Source organism: Semicossyphus pulcher, unplaced genomic scaffold, assembly GCF_022749685.1.
Source record: "Semicossyphus pulcher isolate SPU_LCO1_2020_fin unplaced genomic scaffold, fSemPul1.0.p SCAF_16, whole genome shotgun sequence".
NCBI lineage: Eukaryota > Metazoa > Chordata > Actinopteri > Labriformes > Labridae > Semicossyphus > Semicossyphus pulcher.
The window spans coordinates 25,370,736-25,392,973 of record NW_027211670.1 but is presented as its reverse complement, the minus strand read 5'-3'; the positions used below and the strand labels follow the sequence as shown (position 1 = coordinate 25,392,973).

Genomic DNA, 22,238 nt, shown 5'->3' with positions numbered 1-22,238 from the left:
CTAGATTTACCAGTAGTAAAACCGTGAAATTGACTCGAATTAGCTAACACTAAATCCTATGTATCAGCTACGGCTGCCAGTGGCAGCACACGACCGGATGTTGTGCAATGACGTCATTAACCAGCGACGCATGCGATGTGTCAAACCAGGCTTGGGAAATAATTTGTTGAATTAGCTTTGCCGAATAGTTTTTTCTGTGACAATAATTAAATTAACGTGTGTAATTTTATAAGTAATGTATATATAGTTGGGTAAAGGTTCTGAAAGTTTCAAAGGAAAGCGCGTGGTGAGTAGTAAGCTTTGACGTGAATCTGGGACCCTTAGCAACAGCGTTGTCAAGCAAAGCTAATGCTGCAGGTTTGCAGCTGAAATTCTGTTTTGATTATTTAAGTCCCAATAGGACATGTGCTTTATTTATTTTAAGATATTACAGCGGAACTGCAAACAAAATACTGTATACATTAATATTGTATCTTACTTGTTTAAAGCAGGGGATGGACTTTACAGAGTGCTATGGGGACACTGTCTCCAGTGTTGCTGCTGCAGCTCGCTCAGGCTGTAGGAAGCGGGTGAGGAGGCTGATAAACAGAGGTTTCAGTGTGGACTGTCGAGACAACCGCGGCTGGAATGCTCTGCACGAGGCGGCAGCCGCTGGCAGCAAGGGGTGTGTGAAGGAAATATTGTCTGCTGCTGGCGGTAAGAAAGGGTTACTGAACTCTGACTTTTAGTTCTTTTAGCTAAATGTTGTTGTTGTAAAATGCCTTACATGATGCATTTTAATGCAACACAATGAATTTAACAATGAATGGACTACTTCTTTCACTCAATTGAAGCATTGGTTCAAAGGACAATTTATACTGGTATAAGACTGAAAAAGCAGCAAATCGTTTGATTTGAGAGGGTGTTGGAATCAAGGTATAATTGGCTTTTTTTTTTTTTCTGAACTACTTAAACAGTTCAAATTTGATGTTGATTTATTTTCTAATTATCAACTGATCAATGACTCCATCAATTCTTTCAAGTTTATTCTTCTTCTGTTTCTGACTGTTAGCAGCAGGCTCCTCCCGTCACTGTCGTGCCTATGTGAACTCTTTGACACATGAGGGAGAATCTGCATGTTACCTGGCAGCACAGAAAGGACACCAAGGAGTGGTCCGGCTCCTTTTTAAAGCACATGCAGACATTAACCAGCTAACAAATGACCTATCTTGTCCTTTGTATGCAGGTACATCTGTCCAAATATGATAACTCTTGTCAACAGAAATATATAGTTTGGATTGATTGATTCTGTTAGTAACATACCTGAGTTGCTTACCTTTTTTCCAATAGCTGTAGACGGTGGGCACAAAGATGTTGTAGCACTGCTGGTCAGTAAAGGTGCAGAGGTCAACAGAACACACACAGCATCCTGTTGGACCTGCCTTCATCAAGCTGTTTATAAGGTAAAAATCAAACTCTCAAACACACCTCTGTATCCTGTAAGTGTTTCCTAAAATGTAACAGATTTTTAAATTCCCTTAGGGTCAAAGTGAAATTGTGCAGATGCTGGTTAATGTATGCAACCTGGAGGCACTAGATGACCACAAGATCTCCCCTCTCTTTGTGGCTGCACAGTATGGACAGCAGCAATGCTTGGAAATCCTTGTTAATGCTGGTAACCAGCTGTTTTTCTTAATATGTTTGTGTCTGCTTGTACTTTTGTTTATAGCTGTAAGGATAACTTTGCTTTGCTCTTGTTAACCAGCAATCAAGTAAGAATGTCTTTGATGTGGTTCTTACATAAGGTGCTAACGTGAGCACCCAGGCAGCTGATCTGGCAACACCACTGCTGATCGCCTCTCAGGAGGGCCACCAAGCATGTGTGGACTTCCTGTTGGACCACGGGGCAGATCCCAACACAGCTTGCAGTGATGACTGGGCCCAACTTCCCATTCATGCTGCAGCTGAGTTTGGCCACATCGGGTATTAACTAACAACTTTTTCATTTTCAGTTAGTTGTGAATAGTCAAACTAAAGAGTGATTGTATTTTCTAGAGGAAATATCTTCCCAGGTCCAAAGATGACATCTTCAGATTACTGTTTTTTTCCCTAACAAAAAGTCCCAAATCCCCAAATGCCTCATTTACAATAGTAAAAAAACAAGGAGAATTAGCAAATGCTCAGCTTGGAGTAGCTGAAACCAGATTAAATTTACACATTTTTATTGATTAATAAACAATAAACCAATTATAAGGATTTTCTCTTGATCAGCTTACTGACTAATGTATGAGTCGTCTCAGCACTGATCATAACCTCATATAAACACATTGTACAGTTCTTAGGAGGTGCTGAATGTAAATGTTCCCATATTTTTCTTTCTCTAACGCTCTTAAATTTTGACAATCCAGTGTCCTCAAGAGGCTGATAGCTGTTACGGATCGTGTGTGTGACAGTGGTGACGGCATGGTGAGTCCAGTGTACGTGGCCGTCAACAGGCATCAGAGCAAGAGTATCGAAATACTCTTGAGGGAGGGTTATAGCCCAGATGCCCAGGACTGCACACAAATCCTGGGTGTCAGCTCACCTCTCTCATTTGCCTTGTCTCGCACATCCAACAAAACATACAGGTTTGTACGGGTAAAACTTGACTTCCTCACACAGTCCAAGATCTTACACAAATACATCAGATGGATTTGTCCCTAAATTTGGTTAAAATCTCTTTCAGTGAGTCGGTGAGGTTGCTAATAGCTGCAGGAGCAAAGTTGAGTGAGGGGGACTGGATTTATGCCTTAGCCACTGACAAACCAGACCTACTGCAACTGATACTTGACCACAGATGGATCCCTCGACCAGAGACCCTGACCAGGGACTGTCCTGGATCACAAGGGAAAACTGTATTAAAGCCGCAGGACCTTAGGGAGCTGCTCAGTGTTGCACTAAACCAAGTACATTTTGCTGCCTGCTGGCTTCCTCTCCTTTTCAAAGCAGGACTGGAACCTTCCTTGCTGCTTGAGCCCATCATGTAAGTCAGTTCGCGCACTAATTCATTCTTTGGACAAGTTTAAGAAAGCTATACTTGATCAATGTATTTCTATTCTTAATGCTTTCTAGGTTGGAACAGGCAGACAGTGCAGTGTTGAATTACCTGCTAGAGTTTGTGAACTGGTCGATTCTGTCTCCCCCTTTGAAACATATTCTGAATCACCGACAGGCAGAGAAAAGTTGGGATCCGCATCCACATTTTGGTAAAGAGACAAAACATACACTGCAAATTAGCTTTTACTAATGTGTATATAGTTTCATGCTATCTTTTCTCCTGTCCTTCCATTAGATTCCATTCCCTGCCTTTCCCACATCTGTCGGCTGAAAGTTAGGTCAGTGCTGGGGCCAGATCTACTGATGAGGACCAGTGTAGTCCAGCAGCTCCCAGTGCCCCTCCCACTTCATGGCTTTCTCCAATTCAAAGAAATCCCTGAAACTTCTAATGTACACTCCTCACCATCCCCGCTTTTAAATCGATAGAGAGATACCGCAGTACACACGAACACAGACATATTCTATAACCAAACCACTGTTCATCTGAATGTTTCTCTGGTGTCATTAAATACTATTTGTGTGCAGGTTCACATTTGTATTCTGTTACAGCTCCTTGCTCCATTTTTCATGGCTGCATTATTTCTCAAAATTTAACTATAGATGTTTTTTGTTTTATTTTGCACAGATTCCCTAAAAAAATAAACATATTTATCTTAAACTTAAGAAGAGAATTGACAAGAATTGTTATTGTAAGTTCTGTTTGCTTCAACAAATGTCTACACGGAACACAGGTTGGCCAGTGATGTTTATAAAGATGAACCTCACTTACAAGATCTAATTTGACTCAGTTGCTAATTGTAATTTGCCCATAGTGTTCATTTTGACTGTTTCTCAGGGCCAGTAGCAATTATGGGTTGTTTTTTTATTAACAAGTGTCTTTTTGTAAAGTTTTGTATATTAATTTCTGTGGTTGTGATATGACAATAAAAGCTAGTTGGTCAAATTCTGATTGGTGCAAATCGTTGTCATTAACAACAGGACCCGACCTGATTGGTCGACGTCACATTCTCCGAGCTCTGTTGTATTTGACAGGAGGAAGTAGCAACGTTAAGAAACAAGGAGCTCGTTTAGAGGATTTACTTGACTGGGAAAACATCTGTAATGTAAGGCTATTAAATCACAAGTTGAGGAGAGATATGTCTTAATGTATTTCATACGTGAGTATTTAAAATAAATGCTTTTCTCAGCGCACTTGCATGTTTTTCACAGGTTATCGGCTGTGTTGCTTTAGCCTGCTAGCTTGCTGTGCGCGTTCACAGGTGTTGCCATACAGCGCGTTAGCTCAGAAAATAGAAACGTCTAATTTATATTTGTGCATTTTGTGCGCTGCTTCGCGTATCTTTCTATTTTTCACTTTTCTAATTTCCAGTCTCTGTCGGAACAGAGGTAGAGACGATGCCTCCCGTATTTAAACGAGCAATCTGACAGCATCTTGAAATGTCAGCCAACATACAACACTGCAGGTCAGCGTTAGTTCACAGGCTAGCGTCAGCTAGCACGATGACGAGCTAACTTAAATGCTGATTAGACAGGTACGCTAGGTTGTAATTGTACGTTTTTGCAAAAGCAGCTTTACAGATATCGTGATGATGCAGATGTTAACGCTGTTACAGGGCTCCAGCCGGTGAAACACAGCATCCAGTGAAACCGGTGAGAGCTGCTGTAAAGCAGAGGATGGGAGAGACTCTAGCTTGCTCGCTTTCTCAGAGTAGTTGTAGTTTAAAAGCTGGTGTTTTATCCAGTTTATCTTTGTGAAGCATGCATGCAAACGAAGGAACTCAATTAATTGCACATTTAGCACCATCCAACTGATAAAGAGTCTTTGCATGGGAAAAAGCATTCTGTGCATCAGTGCATTAAGAAAATGAACGAGACATTTGTTAAATTATGGGTCTAAATTACACAGAAATTGACTAATTTATCCCTCCAACCACGAACGATGATTGAATTACTTTGCTTAAAATCCAGGGTGGAGGGATTTCATTTCCAATTGTTTTAATTTACTTGCAGCTGAGGCCAGCATTACGCAGACAAATCGTCCACACGTCATCCACATGAGGCATGCTGGAAGTATGCAGCCCATGTATAAAAGAGACGCTGGAGTCTGGCATCAAACAAGAAGTCTTCTATACAAAAATCTTCTAATCAAATGGAGGACCAAGCAGCAGAGTCTTCAGGTACTTATATTCAGCAGGGTAATATGAATCATGTCAGGTAGGAAGCTAGTTTAAACAGTCATACTTGTGTCTGTAGTCTTATTGCTGTTTTTCTTAGTTGTCTTCACAGCCTTCAACTTATCATGCAGCAAAGTCAACACCATGCAAATTTAGTGCAGAAGGAACAAGGCATGTTGTGTGTAAATAACAGCTGTGCAGCTGTAAAAAGAGGAGCCTAATGTAGGGAATTTAGAATTCACTTTCCTTACTGCCTTAGATAACCATTGCTTTATTTGAACAAATCTCTTGGTTACTTTTAATGTTTATGAAGGGGTTTCTTTTGCCAGTGATTTGCCCTTAAAACTAGCACAATGTCATGGTCTGCCTGGGTCTGTAAGAGAACTCTCTCTGGGTTATTCTAGGGAAACTTCAGCCTCGGCTAATAAGCCTTGTAATTTGTTTTTTTAGCTACACCTGTGGTTTCTCCAGTTCATTGAAATACAAGCAACACCCAAACTCGATGAAGTACTCCTCTACTTTGGAATTCAACAAACGAGAGATCTGTACCTCTTTCCCCTTTCAATTTCTCCTTTGTTGGACCATGCATTTTTCATTTGGCATTAGGTTGCACTGCTGCATATTTAATACCTCTGTGTATCTACTTTTCTGCTCAGAATGACCTCCTAACTTCACCAGCTGCAGTTAGGAAATGTCAAGGGATTTCCTAAGCTGCAGTGCGCACAGTGCTACTTGTTTACTTCATACCAGGGATGCCAACTCTCTGTCATTGGCTGCTTAAGCTCATGATAACCACTTTCTCTAAGTTTGTGGAACTGGCGAACAGGACGCAGCTATGTTGGTTTGTTGGTTTAATAAACAGATAATCCTCAGGATAACAAATCCCCTAAACGAGTAGTTCTTGTTAAACTGTCTCAATCTAAAGCCCTGAAATATTTCTTGGTCTAAATCTGCTTCAAAGCCTGAAAAGCTCTGAATCAGCTCTTGACATGACCCTGGCTCACAATTTATTGTTCAATTTACTGTGTAGCTCAAGGTCAAGCTGTAGCGTGTTGTTTATGGATTGGAGGAGAGAAAGAATGACTCGTGTCATTTGTCACGAGGTTTCATATAGTTGTTAAAGCCACTGCCCTCAGGACGTATTAGAGTTCATCACAGGGAAATAAAGTGTTTGCACAGCCTGTCACAAGCTTTGGGTAGAGACTGAATCCAACTGGAGGACAGGTCCAGGCAGACCCAGAATATGTTGAAGGTAGTTCATATATTACCAGGGATAGGATGCTTCATGACCCTCCAGGAGGAACTGGAGGATAGCGAGGCTACAGATCACTCAGCTTACCTTGATAGGCAGCAGAAGGTGCATGAGAAAGTGGTACTGAAGGTATCGTTTCAGATCTGTGTTCGGTTAATCTAACCTATAGTAAAGTTTTTCTTCAAGTACTATAATACATTTATTTAAATAACAATTGTAATTATTTATATCTGCACTGTAACGCTTATTCTTATATTTGTCTTTTATATTTTATCTTCACTTTCCTTTTGAATGTCTTGTTTTATGTCTTTCTTCACTGTTGTTGTCTTGTGGAAAGCACTTTGAATTGTCTTGTTGCTGAAATGTGCATAAATAAACTTGCCCTGCCTTCAAGGATTTACTATGGCTGTCTTATCGGCGTTTCCTTTTAGGAAATAAAATACTTCTGATTCTGACTCCGATACTTTTCCGTGCCTGTTTTCGCAGGAATTGATCCTGCCTCTCCTGCTGTTGGGTCTCCTGATACTCATCAGCACCCTGAATCCTCACGTTTATTATGGAGGCATCAGCACTATGGAGCTGGAGCGTGACGACCACTTCTTCAAGGGCCTGGGCTACACACCAATCACTAACATCACCAACCACATCATGGAAGAGGTGGCTCAGGAGATGCGTAAGTACCTGGAACAAATTTCGTCCATTAAACTCTCTCAACGTAACCCCCTTGTTACTGACTTCTGTTTTTGTACCGTTATCAGACATGCAGGATCATCTGGAGATGTTTGCCAGTGAGGAGGACCTGGAGAACGCCAGCCTGTACGAGCCTTCTAGCTATGTCGGTGTTGTGTTCATGGACAGCTCCGCCACTTCTTATAGACTACGATTCCCTTACAACCAGCTCCCCTTACCAAGCGATTACACAGAATCTGTCGGTAAGAAAAGACTGGACTTTCTTCTTGTGTTATTGATTTATATTTAAAGATGCATTTTGATTTCACATCCACAATTACAATGCATTTAAGTACAAGTTTGAAAGTAGTCAGTTGTCATTAAGAACACGGTAAAGACATTGCACACAAAAAGAAAAACAAGATAATTGTCGTTGTTGTGCTTGTTCTCTTCCAGCCAACTGTTTTACCAGCTCAGTGAACTGCAGAGCAGCTAATTACTGGTACTCTGGCTTCATCCGCCTCCAGTCTTTGATCGATGCCGCCATCATCCAGGTAAGAAAGGCAACAGATTCAGCACAATGTTCTCTAGTTTGAACCCACTTCACCCTTGAAATAGGCTTAGAAGATGCTTCTCAGAACAGAGAAATTAGTCTGAATATTTGCAATATTCATTTTTAAGTCTCTACACAGAAAAATCATATTTTTGCTTTATTTAAACATCTTCTGCAGGTTAGTTCGACAGGAAGATAATCATAAATAATGAAGATAATCTGTACTCTGATGTTCTGACGCTCCACCTGTTGTGTACAGATGCAAACAAAGCGTTCAGTGAGGAGTGAGATGGACCTGAAGGTAGTAATGATGGGTCAGCCAGGCTCTGTGGAGGTGCAGAAATTCCCCCACGCTCTAATCTCCATCTACCTGGTCCTGGCCTTCACTCCCTTCGTCACCTTCCTCATCGTCAACGTGGCAGCTGAGAAGGAGCATCGCCTCAAAGACACCATGACCATGATGGGGCTTTATGACACTGCTTTCTGGTGAGGGAGGGGCTCAGGAACTGTAGTTTAAAACAGTCTTGTGGTTTTACGTATGCTTGTGATTGTTTACATGCTGAAGTCGTTGTGTTGTCAAACAGGTTGTCATGGGGTCTCCTGTATGCTGCTCTAGTGACCACCATGTCCATCCTGATGGCTATCATCGCCACGTACACCGCCCTGTTCCCTAACAGTGACTTCTTTGTGATCTTCCTCCTCATCTTCCTCTATGGAATATCATCGGTGAGTTGAGGTGTGATACTGGGAAAGTAAAGATGTGTCACATCCCCCAGATTACAGTTTCTAGTTATATAGCCCTGGTGGTGTCTAGGCATGCAGATAGTTTTGGTTGTATTTTCCCAGGTTTGCACACTAAAACAACAGAGATGACTCATATTTGGTTTGTGGTTCTCACAGAGGCAAAAAGTGGCATTTGAAAATGTCAGCATCCACATGTCTTTCCTGAAACAATGTACTTGTTATTCTGGAACATCTATGGACCCAACTGTGAGTGGTTTGCATAGACACTACTTTGTACTGAAGAAATAGTCCCTATGAAAACAGATGATGGCATGTTTGATTGAACGCCATGGAAACAGGAATAATAACATCAAGCAGAATAATTTCCCAACATTACTAACTTCCATCCAGAATGAAAAATATCCCAGAGTGAAGTCTCTAAACCATCCTATCTTCTTTATCTCTTCCCTCTGACTCTTGTTTTGCAGATCTTTTTCTCCTTCATGCTGACTCCGTTATTTAAGAAGCCTAAGTTTGCCAGCACAGTGGGCTCCATGCTGACGGTGGTGTTTGGCTGTCTGTCGCTGTTCACTGTGCTGATGAAGGACTTTCCACAGCCACTGGTCTGGCTTCTCTGCCTGCTGTCCCCCAGTGCCTTCTCCATCGGGATTGCACAGGTAAAAAACGCTCTGACTCAACCGCATCCTGACTAAATATATGCCCTGTAATGAATATGATTGGCCAAGAAATGTATTCATTAATATTTTCCCCTTCCTGTGTCCCTATATCCATCCAACATTCGGCAACTTTTGCTGCCAGTCTTTTGATCTTAACCTGTCAGTGTGTGTCTACACATGTTAGGTGGTTTATCTGGAAGCCCAGGGAGATGGTGCGGTGTTTTCCTCCCTGGCCAACGGCCCTCATCCTCTTTACGTTCCCCTGCTCATGCTGGTTCTGGACTGCATCCTCTACCTTCTGCTGGCTGTCTACCTGGATCAGGTACTACCTGGTAAGATACACACACCTGATACACACACCTCTATATGATTTATAACCAGTTAAGTCTACTAAAATGTTATCAGATGCCACAGTCAAGTCCCATCATTGGTAGAGTTTAGTGTTAAAATGTAGTACATGTTTTTAATGCAGGTGAGTTTGGAAAGAGGAGGTCCTTGGTGTACTTCCTGAAGCCGTCCTATTGGTCCAAACGCAGAAAGCGCTACGTTGAAGTGAGCTCCGTGTACGACGCAGAGGTGAAGGGTGCTGCTGGTGGGGATGAGTCCATCGAGCCTGTTTCACCTGAGTTCAGAGGGAAGGAGGCCATACGGTAAAAGTCTGCATTTGCATATGACAGCTTGATCCCAATATCTGTTTTGCATTGAGTGTTTATAGGCAGTGAGGCAGTTCTTCACACTGCTGGATATGTAACATTTTGATAAAACGTGTTTTTAAAAATGCAGCCTGGAGCCTTTCTTGGTTGGTTGCCAAACACCACTCTCTGTTCCATATGTCCTGGCTGCGTGGAGCCTGTGGGACCCCGAGAGCTGCTCCTCGCTCTGACACTGCTTCTGTGTTTACACTTCTCTCCTTTCTGTTTTATTTTTACTTCACTGCTCCTTTGCTTTTTCCCTGGCAGCATCAATAACATCCAGAAAGTCTATAAAGAGAAAGACAACGTTGTGGAGGCTCTGAGAGGTGAGTCTGAACACTTCAGCTTGCAGGCAGAGCACCAGTTTATTAAAATGTATCTTAAACACAGGCTATAAGATGTTCCTTTGAATATTTGTCAGAAAATCAATCTTTGCTTGCAGGTTTCCAGAAAAGTCATTTCTGAGTCCCTTTTACCATATTAATGTCCATTCTTCTGCACACGTCTCTGACTCCAGGTTTGACGTTTGACATCTACGAGGGCCAGATCACGGCTCTGCTGGGACACAGTGGGGCTGGAAAGTCCACTCTTATGAACATCCTGTGTGGCATCTGCCCGCCTACTAACGGCTCGGCCACCATCTACGGCTCCCCTGTTGCAGAGATTGCAGACGCGTCAGAAATGAAGCAGCTGGTGGGAATTTGCCCGCAGTTCAACATCATCTTTGATGTGCTCACGGTGGAAGAGCACCTGAGGATATTTGCAGCCATCAAAGGGATTCCACCTGCAGACATTGATGCTGAGGTAGTTTGATGATATAAACACTGCTGTTTTTACCAGATTATAGAAACATTATGTTCATCAGTTCATCAGTTCATCCTGAGAATTTAGTTCATGTGACTGGGAGACTCTCTGCATTCTAACTTTGCAGCATAACTTTTTCTCGGCCTAATTTGTTGTTAATTAGTAGTTTTAAGATATCAATCTGACCTTTTGAAATTTAACAGACTGTTCAATCAGACAGTGACCGGTGTCAGGCTGCTGATTCTTTGCTTTATTTTGCTTCTCTCTAAAAGGTCACCAAAGTGCTTAAAGATCTGGACCTGGAGAAGATCATGACTGCTCAGGCCAAGAATCTGAGTGGAGGACAAAAGAGGAAACTCTCCGTGGGGATTGCCATTCTCGGAGATCCTAAGGTACCTACAGGTGGAAGTGCTTCTACCATCATTTGTTTAGTTTGATATGATTTTGCATGAACCAAGCTTGGGTCCCTTCTGAGCAGTTTGAATCCTCTTCCTTTCAGATCCTGCTCTTGGATGAGCCCACAGCAGGCATGGACCCCTGCTCCAGACATCAGGTTTGGTCGTTGCTGAAGAGCCGCAGAGCCGGCAGAGTCACGGTCCTCAGCACACACTACATGGACGAGGCTGACATTCTTGCTGGTATGGACTCTCTGTCTGTTCATTTTATGCACTCGCTGACTCACAGGCACCAGAAACATTAGGCAGGTGTCATCCAATCTTGGAAATGAAAGGGGTCAAATTAAGCTTTAACTCTTGCCTCTTTAATCCAGCTAGGAGTCAAATTTAATTAGATTTTAATTGAAGATTTTTGCAGTATTGCACCGAAGCCATAAGTGCTCCCAGAAGTTTTTAATAAGAAAGTTTAACCACAGGAAGTTGCCTCTAAAAACGGTGTTGGATGTATTTATAGAAGTTCTGCTTTGTGACATTTTTACATCATCTGAAGAGAAATACATGTTTTAGCACTCATAATTACACATTGAGGACGTGTCATGAAAACGTTTCTAGCCCAGAATCCCAGAATTGTGTGGGTCTGTTGTTGTTGTTGTTGTTGTTGTTGTTGTTGTTGTTGTTGACACAATTGTTATTTATTTTTTCTGCAGATCGCAAAGCTGTCATCTCTCAGGGACAGCTGAAATGTGTCGGCTCTTCTCTGTATCTCAAGATCAAGTGTGGCGTTGGATATCATCTCAGGCAAGCAGAGTTACCTTCCCTCATGTAGTTTATGAACATTTAGTTTTTGTACGATTTATCGAATCTTCTAACATCCTTCAAACCTTTGCCTTTACAATAAAGTTAGTCTTTATTCAACTAACTTTAGATTGTGCTTCCTTCCTACAGGATGTCTATAAATGAGAGATGTGAAGCAGAGAAGATAACGTCACTGGTCAAGCAGCATGTTCAAAAGGCAAAGTTGTCTCGACAACACGAGGCAGAGCTGACCTTCACTCTGCCTTTTGAGAGCATGGACACATTCTCAGGTCAGATCATCCAAACAGAAAAGAGTTGTAGTCTGTGTTCTTTTGAAATCAGTGAAACCTGATCACAGTTTTCATGTTCTTACTTTAAGTTTTTCAGTCAACATTGGTTCTTGTTGGTTAAATCCAATATGTACAGCCAGTGAGGCGTTTGCAAGTCTTATAGCAAACCCTACCCAGACAAATGTTTAACAAATATTACAGCCATGCATTAGCAAGCAAGTTATGATTCAATGTCTTCCATAGGCCTGTTCTCTGAGCTCGACTCTCAACCTAACCTTGGAATTATCAACTATGGCGTTTCCATGACAACACTGGAGGATGTCTTCCTTCGTTTGGAGGCAGAGGCTGAAGTGGATCAAACTGGTGAGTGTTACAGAAGCAGCAAGTAGCTGCTAGAACATCATAAACTTTCTATTTCAATAAGATTGTTGCGCATCTGATTGTTTCATGTCTTCAGACTACAGTGTGTTTAATCGGGAGCAGGTGGAGGTTGAATGTGACACCGCCTCTCTGGACGATACAGACCAGCGGCTGCTCACCTTCTCAGACACCAAGTCAGACGTTGTGTCGGGTCATGCTCTGTGGCGGCAGCAGTTCAGCACCGTGGCCTGGCTGCACATGCTCAACATGCGCAGGGAGAGGAAGGCTTTCATCTACACGTGAGTGATGTGAACAAAAACTGGTTTCGATCATCTGGAACTGAAACACTGAATTTGCTATAAAACAAGAAAGTGAACAGAAAATGATTTTTGAACTTTTATTTACATATTACATATACTCTGAATTATATTTGCTTATTGCTTACATTTGCTAACAAACATATATTTATATATGTTGGATGTCTCCGTTTAATTTTCTCATTTAAATACATTTACGGTATTTTTTCGACATTGCCCTTCACCTTCATCCCGTCTTTCCCCAACGTCTCCCTTCTCTTGCAGTCTGGCCCTGTTCCTGGTGTTTGTTGCTGCCGTGCTCGTCTTATCTCTGGCCACAGGAAACATCCAGATTAACTCCCCGGACCGGCAGTTTCTGCCCATTTACCTCCTCAAAAAGAACCAGGCGCCCCGGAGATACGCCACCAGCCTCCTGGTGCAGAACTCCTCCGGTACGTCCTCTGGAGATTCTCTAAAGGGATTTCTTTTAATGTGAAGTTAACCCCTGAATCGACAGAAATTAGACCAAAGACGCCCATTTGTCAGAAATGAAATGCTGCAGAGCCCCTCAAGGACCCCACTTTTAAAATCACTGCTCTTAAGGAGCGTTTCCATCAGCCTGTTAGCTTTACAACTGTAACCTACACCTTCTTATTATGTGTCCTCTCAATGAGCTCTCAGATATCCTTACAGTCAGAAAGTGCTTCATGCTATAAATATTGTGATAGGATACTGACTGTTGTACAACAGTTGAACCACACAGTAAGTCATGATCAATATAACTTGTCCCGTGGGTGCAATTCTAGCCGACCGCTGTGACGATGATCCTCTCAGTCTCTGTTGTGAACTCCTTACGCTGCAGTTTTCTTGCATGTGTGTTAGCGGTGCTTCTCTCTTGCGCCAACAGGCTCTGATATTTCTGACTTCGTCCACAACCTGGAGTCTCAGAACCTCAAAGTGGAGATGATGAAACACAGCGACTACATGGCTGCAGCTCCGCACAGTGCTGCCATCAACGTCACAGGATCCAGCAAGGTCTTTTTAATACTTACAGACTGAATGTATGTTTTTATATAAAGATATTTAATGAAACTGGAGGTAAAGCATCTGACGTGGGCTCACCTCCACCTACAGCTAATGTGGTTGAAGTGTCCCAGATGAAGGGCCCTTAGTTTGAGAGCTCCTCTAGCTGAGAGCCGAGTGGAGTTCACCTGTCGACACATGACACTGTTAAACACTTTTATTTCCTGTCTCATAACAGGGTTTCAGATACAGTGTGGCGTTCAACAGCACCACCGTTCACTCCTTGCCTATGGCTGTAAATATACTTAGCAACACCATTCTTCGAGGCCTGAATGGTAGCGGGCAGATCCGAACCTGGACCAAACCGTTTGATTATGTGAGTATCAGACGGAATCAGAAGTCAGATGACACAGATCTTCTCTATTCTCTTTTATCTTATGTTGATATGGAAAATTTCCAATTTTGAATCCCTCAGCAAATACCGGATGCTACGTCCTACGCTCTGGTGTACATAGAGGCAATCATACTGGGAATGCTGGCTGCAGGAATGCCTGCGTATTTTGCAATGGACCACACTCGAGACAGAGAGGTGAGAAATTCCCCCCCGATCATGATTGCAACAATCCTTTCATGTGTCCAGCAGTGACGGTTGTAATGTGACCGTACAGAAGATACACTCACATGTCTGTTGATTTCAGATCAAGTGTCGCTCTACACTGCGTATCTCTGGTCTGGTACCGTCAGCCTACTGGTGCGGCCAGGCAGCTGTGGACATCCCCTTCTACTACCTCATCCTCTCCAGCATGACCATCATCCTCTTCTCCTTCCACACTGGAAACCTGCTCACCTCCAGCAACCTCACGGCTGTGGTCTGTACTGCAGACAATACATTTAGGCTCAAACAAGAATTACACAAGATCATTATATGTTCCAGCTTTTTCCATCTCGATTTAACTTACAGACCAAATGTGACGCTTATTAACCCTCCCTCCTCTCTCAGGTCCTGTGCACTGTTGGCTTCGGTCCAGCCATGATCCTCTTCACTTACGTGTTTTCTTTCGGCTTCGCCCGAGTCCAAAGCAACAGGGATTTCTTCTCAGTCATCTCCATGATGGTGAGGCTGGATGCATGAAATCATTAAGATAAATCACCCTGACCCTCAGAAGAGCTTCTTTTCCATATTCTTACTCTTACACCAAATTTGTTTTGTTATATAATTCTACTTTTCGACGATGGTCTTTGTTCGGGGCACATAAAGGGCTTTACATACTAACTGTGTGACTTGTGCCTCAGGTGTGTGTGGTGTCAGCCTCGCTGGTTCAGTTGTCCTTCGTGAACGACAGTCTTGGACTGACCAGAAACCTGCACAACATCTTGTGTATCTTCAACCCTCTGTACCCTCTCATAGGCTGCCTCAACTGCATCACAAAGGTAGGACTGAACCTTTTCTGTAACCTTCAGAAGTTGGTTTGCTTTGAAGCAGGATGTTGAAGATAAGGGGATGCTCCGGCTATTTTAAAGCACTGCTCTGCCCTTCATCCGTTATTCTTCTGCTTTAATCTCTGCTCGTTGTGCTCTGCCTGCTCATATACTCTGCTATAGGTACATTTACAAACAGCTAAAAGTTTCTGCTGTTTATAGACGCTGACTCCAGTCAAGCGGGATTCTCCTCACTTAGGTGTTTCTCTGCTTACAGGCGACCTTCCTTCCCTCTATGTATGAGGAGAACTCCTTGTGGAAGAACCTGCTCATTGCAGTGGTTGCTGTATGTATCTAATATACATCACTACAATCAGAAACTAGACGCTGTGCTTCCTCTGCCACATTACTGTGTGTCTGTTTGTGTGCTCAGCCCTATCTGCAGTGCATCCTGCTGCTGTTCCTGCTTCGCTGGCTGGAGATCCGTTACGGAGGGAGGACAATGAAAAACGATCAGTTCTGCAGGTGATGATCAGAGATCATGAAGCCTCCATGCTTCATTTTACAGAAGAGCTTATCACTTGTATTTTGCATGGTCTGTGCAACCTCCTTAGTCTGAACTGGAACTTCAGTTAGCTGAAGGTCATGTTGGAAGATGGAGGATTATTTTGCCCTTTCAGTCATCTTAGGCCAAGACACCAAACTGGATTTATTAGAGAAGCCACTCAGATCAAATAATAATCGTTTGACCAACCCCGGCATTTGTTTTACCTCTGCACAGGATCTCGTCCGAGTCGAAGCCCAAAGTGGAGAGGAATCCAGAGGAAGGGCTGAACGAGGATGAGGATGTTCAGATGGAGAAGGCCAGAGTGAAGGAGGCCCTCACCTGCCAGTCCTGTGAAGAGGCAAGTCAAAGTATTTATATACATTCTGCATATTATCCTAAAGTAGGTGAGATGATTGTTGTCTCAGGTCAGATAGAGGCGACTTTACTGAGGAGGTTTTGACTGATAACAATGTAAATATAAAGGTGAGCTTGAAACCTCGGATCCTTTTCCTGCAGCCATTAAATCCTCTTCACTGTGACCTTTGTGACCTTTTAGAAACCGGTGGTGGTGGTGAGTAACCTGAGGAAGCAGCACAAGGGCAGACGAGAAGGTTTCTCTCTGAACAAGACGAGGAAAGTGGCCACAAAGAATATTTCCTTCTGTGTTCGCAAAGGTTTGTTTTGGACTAATGCTTATTAGAATCCAGCGGAGCTTGGGACAAAAGATCAACCCTCTTTATAACTTGCTGTTTCTTCAGGCGAAGTTCTCGGACTGTTGGGCCCCAACGGAGCGGGAAAGAGCACCATCATGCACATGCTGTCAGGGGACACAGACCCCACTGCAGGCCAGGTACAGCACAGATCGTCCTGAAGCTACTCTCCTTGTTTTGGGATATGCATTGCTATATGCCAAACATAATGTTGTTCACTGACCTGTTTCTCTTCTTCCAGGTGCTGATGGGCGACTACAGCACAGAGTTTCGTCCTGTGGACAATCCCCTGGAACATGTGGGTTACTGCCCACAGGTGAACCCTCTGTGGCCCAGGATCACTCTGCAGGAGCACCTGGAGATCTACGCCGCCATCAAGGGCCTGAGAGGAGAGGACGTACCGGGTATCATCAAGCGGTGAGTCAGAACCAGGACCAGTCAATAACTTTAGAAGAGCAGGAACAGCTTAAATATAAAGGTAGCTTTTATAAAAGTTTCTGACAGTTTTTTGGAACTATTGTTCTGTCAGTGTGGTGAACGCTCTGGAGCTAAAGGACCACCTGAACAAACAAGCAAAAACACTGTCAGCAGGACTCAAGAGGAAGGTGAGAACATGTTCAACTGTACCATCCTGAAACTCGATTAGCTGCACAAGTGGCCACAAAGATACAACAGTTTGTTGTATTCTAATTGTATTTTTTAATTGCACACAGTTTTATTAAATGTTGAACTACAATGTTGTGTTGCTTTACAGCTGTGCTTCGCTTTGAGTATGATCGGGAATCCTCAGATCGTTTTACTGGATGAGCCTTCATCAGGGATGGACCCGAAGTCTAAGCAGCGCATGTGGTGAGACCATGATCGTATGTTAGATCAGGCGGGATTAGTTTTGTTTGTTTTAACTTAGTGACTCAATTTAAATAAGCAGTTGTTCTTTGGCTTTTTCCAACACAGCAGTTAAAACTAAGAAGTGAATGCACAGAATAAAAACTAATTCATAGACATTTTAAATTCAGTTATAGTCAAACTGTGATGTGACACAAACCGACTCTTTCTGACCTCTCTGTGCAGGAGGGCCATACGTGCTGCTTTCAAGAACCGGCAGCGTGGAGCCATCCTCACCACACACTACATGGAGGAGGCGGAGGCCGTGTGCGACCGTGTAGCCATCATGGTGTCCGGCGAACTAAGGTTCGTACTCGTAGCTGTGTGGTAGTCTACATCCCTGGATCACTGTATGCTCTTCACGTCTGATTTTCTCCATCAGGTGTATCGGCTCCATCCAACATTTAAAAGGGAAATACGGTCGTGGCTACAGTTTGGAGGTTAAGTTAAGAGAGGAGCTTACGGGGCTCCAGCAGGTGGCGCTGTTGCACAAAGAGATCCTGCGAATCTTCCCTCATGCTGCCCGGCAGGAGAGGTGAGACCCAGAGCAACTAACTCTGCATTGTGCTGTGAAGGGGACTCGTGATTATAAAGACGTGTAATGTAAAACAACAGACGCACCTCTACGTGCACATCTCTAACTCTGTCAGCTGACGCTTTCTTTACAGCTTTGCTACCCTGATGGTTTACAAAATCCCCATGGAGGACGTCAAATCACTGGCCGAGGCGTTCTCTCAGTTAGAGAGTGGTGAGTCACGCACGCGCACACACACACACACACACACACACACACACACACACACACACACACACACACACACACACACCGCTGCCGTCTGGGACATACCTCCTGACTTATTCAATTAAATTTATCTTCTTAATCTCTTTCTATCTTCAGCCAAGCAATCCTTCAACTTCGAAGAGTACAACTTCTCCCAGTCCACCTTGGAGCAGGTGTGTGATGTCATTGCTCACTTTGTCTGTCCGCTTCAGAGCGACGTCCTGCAGCTTGTCTTTGTTTTACATCGTTGTAAATCAGGATTGATGGAACAAAACAAGTGATCTGCGCGTGTCCACTTCCCCCTCTCCTCTGTGTCGTCCTGCAGGTGTTTATGGAGTTTGCAAAGGAGCAGGAGAACGAGGAAGACGAGGTTGGCTCCCTCAGCACAACTTTCCAGTGGCAGCGTCTGCGGCAGGACGGGCCCGTCTCAGTAAACCACACAGACAGCATCGTGCACCAGCTTTAAACTCCGGCTGAGAAATGAGCAGGCTGGTGACTGACCAGGACTGATGGAAGCCCGACCTGCCAGGCTTCAGCCTGAGGGTTCACGCCGGCACTTAAATGCTACACGCAACCAGACGCCCACCGCCCTTAAATGGGACACACCTGGGTGCAGGCTCGCAGACACTGGGGTTGACTGTGTGTGTGACAGGCTCAGGGCTGTTATGGCCCCTTTCTCTGGCTCTGAGGTTGCATGTGTGTAACCCTCGTCCACTGGTGCTGTGTTTTCTGAATCGCACTGACCAAGGAGCCTGGAGTCTTTCTCCACACTCTGATGTGACACCTACTCCTCTTTCTAATGGTGTTTTTTATCCTCACAGGGAGTCAGTAAAAGGAAAACATATATATGAATAATATATAATATTTATGCTTTATAATCTTTCCATCTGTTCTCCTCTGCAGGAGACGTTCCAGTCGGTGTGTTTGCTTGTCTCTTCAGATGTTTTTGTCTGTTGTGTTTGTGAAACCGTTTTTTTAACGCACTATCAGAACCTGAATCCATCCACGATCGTACCAAAGCAGCACATCTCATGAAGCACACACTACCACACCTCCTCACACGTGCAAACTGAAAAGTACATTTGTTTTGACGTGTCAGTAGCATGTGCAGAAATAGTTTGCATTATAGTTCTGTAAGTGATGAAGGGCAGAGGGAGGAGGAAACGTCTGTAATGCCGTCTGCTAAAACACAGTCCTTAGACCTTTACGAAGCCACCACTTATCTGAGGTTGAAGACCGAGTCTTCTCTCCTTATTTGACACCAGCATGCACATCTCAACATCCAGACCCTCGTTTACACTTCACATTCTCCAGGACCGAGTGTTTCAGCGTGCACGCTCATGATGAGGTTGTTTATTTGGGGGTGTGGCAGTCAGTCGGATGGTTTTGCATAGATGCCCTGTTGCCTTCCTCTCTGCAGGTTTAGCTTTGAATTGGAACCCATAGCTTGGGAACGTAGAGTAGAATATGCACACCAGTACATGTAGCACACTGCCCTTGTCAGACGTTAGCCAGGGCTGAAAACCTCAGACGTTGCGAGGTGGAGCTGGAAGTTGTGGATGGAGCTCGTTGGCTCGTTGAAGGATCTTCTCTCTGCCGGGTTTTCTGAGGATTTTTTGATAACAGATGTTGAATGTAGGTTTGGCCTCCGGTGAGAGGAGGGTTTGAAACGCAGCAGTGACCGCTCTCCTGACGGCACTCTGTTTCACTATGGTGCCACTTTTAATCACGCAGCTGTGTTTGTTAACTCTATTTAGCCTGTTTGGTGTGTGTGTGCGTGATTTGTGTTGTATATACTGTGGGTAGCTGCGGCTACGTCTGCATAATCTGATCTTTGTACATGCAGGTGCGTTGTTGGTGCAAAACCTTTCAGCAAACCGATAAATTGTAATTTTTTCTTGACATTCAGGTGAGGGGATGATGTGGTTAAAGGGAATTTACAAACTTTGTTGAACGGAAGTGAGAAATATGTTTATTGGGCTTTATTTTGTTAATGATCATAAACAGAGCTGAGAGGGTGATATTTGTCTACAAGTGCTAACAGAGCCGCTCTCTCTGCTGATCCTTTACTTGACACTACGACAGGGCTTAGTGATGTGACGGAGGAGGAGGAGGAGGAGGAGGAGGAACTGGAGAGTTTAATGCAATCCAGCACAGAACAGAAGAAGAACACAAACTAGGGCCTGAAGAACTCAGCAGAGGTTTTTTGGACGTTGGTCTCCTGAAGCAGAAAGATATGTGTTGATATGAATTATAGATACTTATTTGAATATAATATCCCATGATTTATTTTCTGTCATGAGCTCCTTTGTGTGTCATTCACATTCATGGAACAGAGGTGGATTTCAAAAGGTCATGTGTTTATTTCTGTAGCTTCCATTTACCTGTTGGTGACTATATTTCCTGTTGTGACCCGCTCTGTCATGAAGAACTGAGTCGAGCTGATTTACCAAGTATCACAGATGTGTGAGCTGGTGTGAAGCCAGCAGACTTTCCAAACATTCACTACAGACTCTTAAGACTCTAATGCACTTAACTTTAGAAGGTGAGCGGGAGTACTGCCTGAGATTCTGTCCATCGATGTTGGGATAGTTATGTCCTTTTTTTAAATGTGAACTTTATTTAAACTCCATTGACATTTTTTGCACACATGTAGCCTTGTTCCCTCCGAAAGGGGACACACAAAAAAAACACTGGCTCTGCATTTATTTTAACATGTGTGAAGAGGATGGCTGAGTTTTCAGGATGTCATATATATACACTACATATTTTATATTTGTTTTCCCAAGTGCAATGTATTGTAATGTAAGTTATTTGTTCACAAAATCAACTTTTTCAAACATCAACATTCATGTGTCAGTTTTAGTTAAATGTAGCCACCTAAATAACATCGGCTTCTTTGCACTTCTCTTACCCCTGCTTCAAGAACAAAAAGCATTTCACATGAAGAAACCCAGACTGCTCTCTGGCTCTGACGAAGGTGGAGCTTTAAAACGTTTGGCATTGAAAGTGGAGCAGGTTTCATTTTATTTTCCTGGTGGTGGTATAATTGCACTATTTCTGGGAAATTTTATAACCTTTCTTTCTATTATGCAATCTTTGTAAGATTATCTGTGCACTGATTTTATTTTTTAAAGACTGTGGTTTAGCTGTGTGCTGTATTTTCCTCCTGTATCGCCCGCATGTCTGAGTGGACACGTCATTAATGAACTTTATGGTCTCTACATGACCTTTTAATGAATAAATGTTAATCCAATTTACTGTTTTTCTCTGTTTTTTGATGGTCAGATCAGAAAGACAGATCTGAGTGATAAAACTGCTGTAGGTGGGTGACCGTAAGTTATGTTTAACATACTGAAGGAAAGTACTGACACAAGCCAAGATCTTTTTATACCACAATTAAGCCGTTTCAATGTTTATAAAAATGAGAAAATAGTAGTTTCTTTGGTAACATCGCTTCCTGTAGCTTTATTTTGAATGTCTTCGCCGGAAGTGTACGTTTGCCGTTAGTTCTAACTTGACACTTGTGATGTTGTTGGCTTAGTTATCATGAGTGTTCGGTACCCTTTAGCGGCGAAAGTGCACAACTTGCACTTCTATGACTGACAGTTGTTGAAATCTCAAGGAGTACCATCGTTTATAATCCTGCGTCTGCGTGGTCCATGAAGTCTAACCACTTTCATTTTTAGTTTTATAGCCGCCGTAGTTAGTTTAGGCCAACATCAGATGCTGGGTGATGATTCAAGAGTGTTTATTGCCCTCTAGTGGGCACAACGAGAAACTGCAGCGTTCCTCCTTTATACGTTTTTATTATTATTTTCAATCACTGATTAGTTTGATTAATATCAATGATTAGTTCACCATCAGAAAAAATAGTAATTAACAAAAAAAACAAATACCTCGAGGATTTCATGATCATTTTTATCCGTTCTTTTGTTTATTTGGTTTGGTCACTTTATTTTGAAGGAAATTGACGGAAATTCTACCATTCTGTCATTTCTGCATTGACGAAAATTGACGAATGCTGGGCTGCAGTTCTCTCATGTGACCACAAGTGGGCAGTGAAAACGCGCGATTTTACATACAGTTATCTCGTTTTTTATCGTACTTATTCCCCC

At 43.1% G+C, this 22,238-nt stretch overlaps 2 protein-coding genes across 2 annotated transcripts; both read left to right on the top strand.

Annotated features, from left to right (window-relative positions):
* The first annotated feature begins 210 nt into the window (after positions 1-210).
* On the top strand, positions 211-3,542 carry asb3 (ankyrin repeat and SOCS box containing 3). The gene is given in 11 exon segments (XM_069663926.1): positions 211-286; positions 489-696; positions 1,055-1,225; positions 1,330-1,442; positions 1,522-1,654; positions 1,785-1,962; positions 2,388-2,606; positions 2,705-3,001; positions 3,091-3,224; positions 3,311-3,496; positions 3,499-3,542. Coding segments are annotated over 10 exon segments (1,677 nt in total). The 5' UTR covers positions 211-286; positions 489-494.
* Positions 3,543-4,165: 623 nt separating this feature from the next.
* abca5 (ATP-binding cassette, sub-family A (ABC1), member 5) lies at positions 4,166-21,376 on the top strand. Its single transcript, XM_069664187.1, has 38 exons — positions 4,166-4,232; positions 5,086-5,252; positions 6,988-7,174; positions 7,260-7,433; positions 7,627-7,724; positions 7,983-8,209; positions 8,308-8,449; positions 8,935-9,123; positions 9,308-9,455; positions 9,596-9,773; positions 10,083-10,141; positions 10,333-10,619; positions 10,892-11,011; positions 11,119-11,257; positions 11,722-11,812; positions 11,960-12,099; positions 12,343-12,462; positions 12,557-12,758; positions 13,041-13,207; positions 13,663-13,790; positions 14,017-14,154; positions 14,254-14,367; positions 14,477-14,647; positions 14,779-14,892; positions 15,072-15,209; positions 15,475-15,543; positions 15,631-15,722; positions 15,979-16,102; positions 16,301-16,418; positions 16,503-16,594; positions 16,696-16,871; positions 16,984-17,059; positions 17,209-17,303; positions 17,526-17,645; positions 17,722-17,874; positions 18,008-18,087; positions 18,238-18,293; positions 18,446-21,376. The coding sequence occupies exons 1-38, from the start codon at positions 4,220-4,222 to the stop codon at positions 18,584-18,586; spliced, it is 5,043 nt and encodes a 1,680-aa protein (XP_069520288.1). The 5' UTR covers positions 4,166-4,219; the 3' UTR covers positions 18,587-21,376.
* Positions 21,377-22,238: the final 862 nt, after the last annotated feature.